The sequence below is a fragment of the Phoenix dactylifera genome, unplaced genomic scaffold (genome assembly GCF_009389715.1).
Source record: "Phoenix dactylifera cultivar Barhee BC4 unplaced genomic scaffold, palm_55x_up_171113_PBpolish2nd_filt_p 001615F, whole genome shotgun sequence".
Taxonomy (NCBI): Eukaryota; Viridiplantae; Streptophyta; class Magnoliopsida; order Arecales; family Arecaceae; genus Phoenix; species Phoenix dactylifera.
In genome coordinates, this window is record NW_024068920.1 from 21212 (window position 1) to 25052 (window position 3841).

At 40.0% G+C, this 3841-nt stretch overlaps 1 protein-coding gene across 1 annotated transcript; it reads right to left on the reverse strand.

The window, feature by feature from the left end:
- Positions 1–1092: 1092 nt before the first annotated feature.
- On the reverse strand, positions 1093–2294 carry LOC103724082 (NDR1/HIN1-like protein 1). Its single transcript, XM_008815237.4, has one exon. The coding sequence runs from the start codon at positions 2130–2132 to the stop codon at positions 1515–1517; it is 618 nt and encodes a 205-aa protein (XP_008813459.1). The 5' UTR covers positions 2133–2294; the 3' UTR covers positions 1093–1514.
- Between the last annotated feature and the right edge of the window lie 1547 nt (positions 2295–3841).

The window sequence follows — 3841 nt, forward strand, 5'->3', positions numbered from 1 at the left end:
ATATGGTGCATATAAATATTATATATATATATAGAGAGAGAGAGAGAGAGAGAGAGAGAGAGAGATTACACAAGACATCATCACCCTGTCCAATATGCGTTTTTAATGTGAAAATCGGAATATGAAAAAAATATTTTTAAAACAACCAATGATAACTGCTTGAATGCTCGTGTTTTAAAAAAAAAATTCTTTCTATTAAGCTTTGCACGATAGAATTTAGTTTAGCCTAAAATATCTTAAAAGTAATTTCCGATTAGGCAGAGTATATTATATATATATATATACATGCATGCATGTATGTATGTATGTATGAATCAATTAGTTTGTTTTTTGTTTTTTTTTGGATGCAAGATAGAGGCTAATTTGCCCATGAAGTCAGAAATAATAAGAGCATTCTGTCATTCTACGAAATCCCTATTTCATGTTAGGGACTCCTACCTACTCTCCCCCTCGCACAAACTTCTTATTTGTTGACCAGAAGGCGCAAGCGAAAGAGACAGAAACCAAGACACAAACCAAGAGATATCCTGGTGAGTCCCCCAAACCCATAAAACATTAAATTATTCATAGGTGAGTGGGTGAGCCACCTTTGCCCCCACCCACCCACCCGATACATCAACTGCTCATAGTAATCTCACATAAACAAAACCGGTTGAATCACCAAAAAGTAGACTATTTTTTGGCAAAAGTTTACTGGTGGATATTTTTCATGGGCTCAAGCACTTGTTTTCATATTTAAACTAAAATTTTTATAAACTTTTATAGGTTAGATCACTATAACTAACAAATTATAATATTACAGGCTAAACTAAATTTGTATTTATAAATACTCAAACATAAATTTAGACTGAATCAGTCTAAAATTTTAGAAGGAGACAAAAAAAAAATCCAACAGATCTTCAATATTGGTATCATGTATTTTAATTTGTTTCGATGACTAATAACAACTATTATAATAGTAATGTACAAATAATATTTTTTATTCATTTAAATAATAGATACAAAGGTTGAATTATCATGTACCCACCAATAAAAACTTTAGCCCTCAAATTGTAACTTATAAAAAGTTAGAACATTCATCTACTAACAAAGTAACCGATCAAAGTATTTCATAAATTTTATTACCGAAGAAAAGGAGCAACGGTCTATCACGGTGTATTGAAATCAAATCCCATTAATTACAATAAATAAAAAGACCACGAGTGCAGAGGACAAGAAGATCATGACGTCAGGACAAGAAGATCATGATGTCATCTTAGCTCCATCCTGGATCGATCCATCAATACGCCCAACGGCTGTGGTCAGACATACGAACAGTACCCGCTATATATTCCTTGTAGCTAGAATGTATTTATTATCCCTCCCTATATTAATTAATTTTTACTTGCATGGCTATATTGCTTAATTTTTACCCCGGGTTACACCAGACCGACGTCAAGAACACTGACTAATTTGGATGCGATCGCTGGAGGAGATATGAAGAGGAGGTGGAGACAAGAAGGTGTCCGTCGCCGTCAGACGTCGACGCTGCAGGAGGTGGTCTTCTGGAACTGGAATTCCTTGGTGGAGTTGACGGTGAAGAAGGCGGGGCAGTTGACGTCGATGTGGTAGTTGCCGGAGATCCAGGTGCCGACCTTCCACCGGAGCCTGCCGTCGATCTTGAAATAGATGAGTATGAATCCGGCGGACTCGTCCTGGTCGACGGCGACGGCGAGGTACTGGGCGAGGGGGACGTTGTTGCCGTAGAGGTAGGGGGACCAGACGCTGAAGTCGTCGTGGCCCTGGTAGCCGGTGGGAAGGGCGGTGGCGGCGGTGATCTGCTGGCCCTTGTAGTCGGCGTAGACGTCGAGGCGGTCATAGTAGATGCCGATGCGGTCGTTGGGGTTGCGGGAGCCGATGGTGATCTGGACGGTGAAGGAGAGTAAATTGGGAGCCGCGAGGTTGAAGTTGGTGACGGTGGCGTCCTGGAGGTTGAACCTGGGCTTCGACGGACGGAGGACCAGCCAGATGACCAGGATCGCGAAGAGCACCACGATGATGAGGCACAGGAAGCAGGCAAACAGGCGGCGGAACACCTTGTGCCGCTTACATGGCCAGTACCCGCCGTGGTTGCCGCAGTCCTTGCCCGACATCTTATCTACTTATCCTATCTACTCCGGATTGGAATTGAGATGGGAATTAGAGAGGTAAGAGAGGAAGGGAGGAGAAGGCGATGGTGGTGACTCAAACCAAGAAAATTGAGACCTTGGAAGATAGCAGGGTGGAGGATGAGTTAGTAGTTTTGCTAGCAGCAGCGAAGGGTATTTTGAAGAGGGGAAATGAAGATAGGCACGGGAATTGGTGGCGAGTCGCAATCCACGACCGTGAAATCGCGAAAGAGACGTGTTATGATGGGCTACACCGACTAAGGCACTGGTCGTCGATCCGTTAGACCCACTGAAATCACGGTGAATATGTTGGAATGGTGGAGATGGACCAACGATTAATTGGACGACCTAGATCTCTCCGCACTAATTTTTTTTTTTTTAAAATGCTGCACACTTTATGTCACGTTAGAAACACTCGAACATATCATGTTTGGGTCATTAAAATATAGAAAATTAGATTTTCTTGATGTGAAGACGAAATTATGGGGAAAAGAAAAGAAAAGGACTCTAGAGAAGAGACCGGTGCTTAGCGGAAAAAAAAAAAGAGACCGGTGGTGGCTGTGGAATTTGAGCGGTTGAAGCCAGAGATACCACTAATGAGTGGGGCCCACTTTTCATAAAAAAGAAAAAGGGAAATGACGGAAGAGAGAACAGAATTGCCGACCGACTTTTTTTTTTATGGAAGAGAGAACAGAATTGTCGTGTCAATTGAGTAACCATGCGAAAACATATACAATGACCACACTACATGGCCGGCTTACATTTTTTTTTCTAAGCTCTATTATATTGGCCTCAAGAAATGTGGGAAAATCATAAGCATAACTCGTTTTGGTGTTACTCGTTTAAGTTCATCTTTTATAAATTTATAAATTTTTCAAATTTTTAGAAAAAATAAATTCCTTTTAAACATAAGATTTTTTTTAACATAAAAGATGGAGATATAGAATGGCATGTTAGGTGGAGTAGATCAAGCTGCCAACCCGGAGCAAATACCAAACAAAAAATAGAAAAAAGATGTTGGAAGAAAAAATAATTAAGAAAGAGAAAATATTTATTAAAAATTGAGCCACGCTCTCTTTCACGTCTTATCAGTAAGGACAACTCACACTCTCTTTTTCCTTATTTTCTCACGCCACAAACTTAAGGAGACCTCAAAAGTTCTTTTAAATAGAGATCATACGGGTAGAATACTTGATTCCTATCCAAATTCAAAAACCAATATCCATTAAAAAATAAGGCTTGATGATAAATTCTAATAGGATTAGGAGTTGACAATAAATCTCAACACTCTTCTTTATTGCGAAGTCTATGCTAGCAACATTGAACTTGTCAATGTCATGAAACACCACAGCAGCCATGCCATAGCAACTATTGCCAATATCGTCACAGTAACAATAATATGTAATATTTTATCAAACTAATAATTGAATAGCAAAACTTTTTTATTAGCTCAAAAAATAATTCTTTCATCGGCTCGTACTCTTCGATGCATATGTCGAAGACATTTGATGTTCTCTAAACTTCTCTTCAGCACAAGCTCCATGATTACTATATCGAGATTCTCATAGAACATCTAGTTACGCCCGCGAACATCAAGTTGCTTGCTGCAATTGATGCTTGCTAGAGCGCCAGCTGTTGCGGTGGTGGACCCTTGTTAGAGAAAGCACCATCACCATTGGCTCCTCAGCCACCAT

Coding starts and splice junctions, on each gene's coding strand:
- LOC103724082 (XM_008815237.4), bottom strand. CDS start 2,132: ATGTCGGGCAAGGACTGCGGCAACCACGGCGGGTACTGGCCATGTAAG.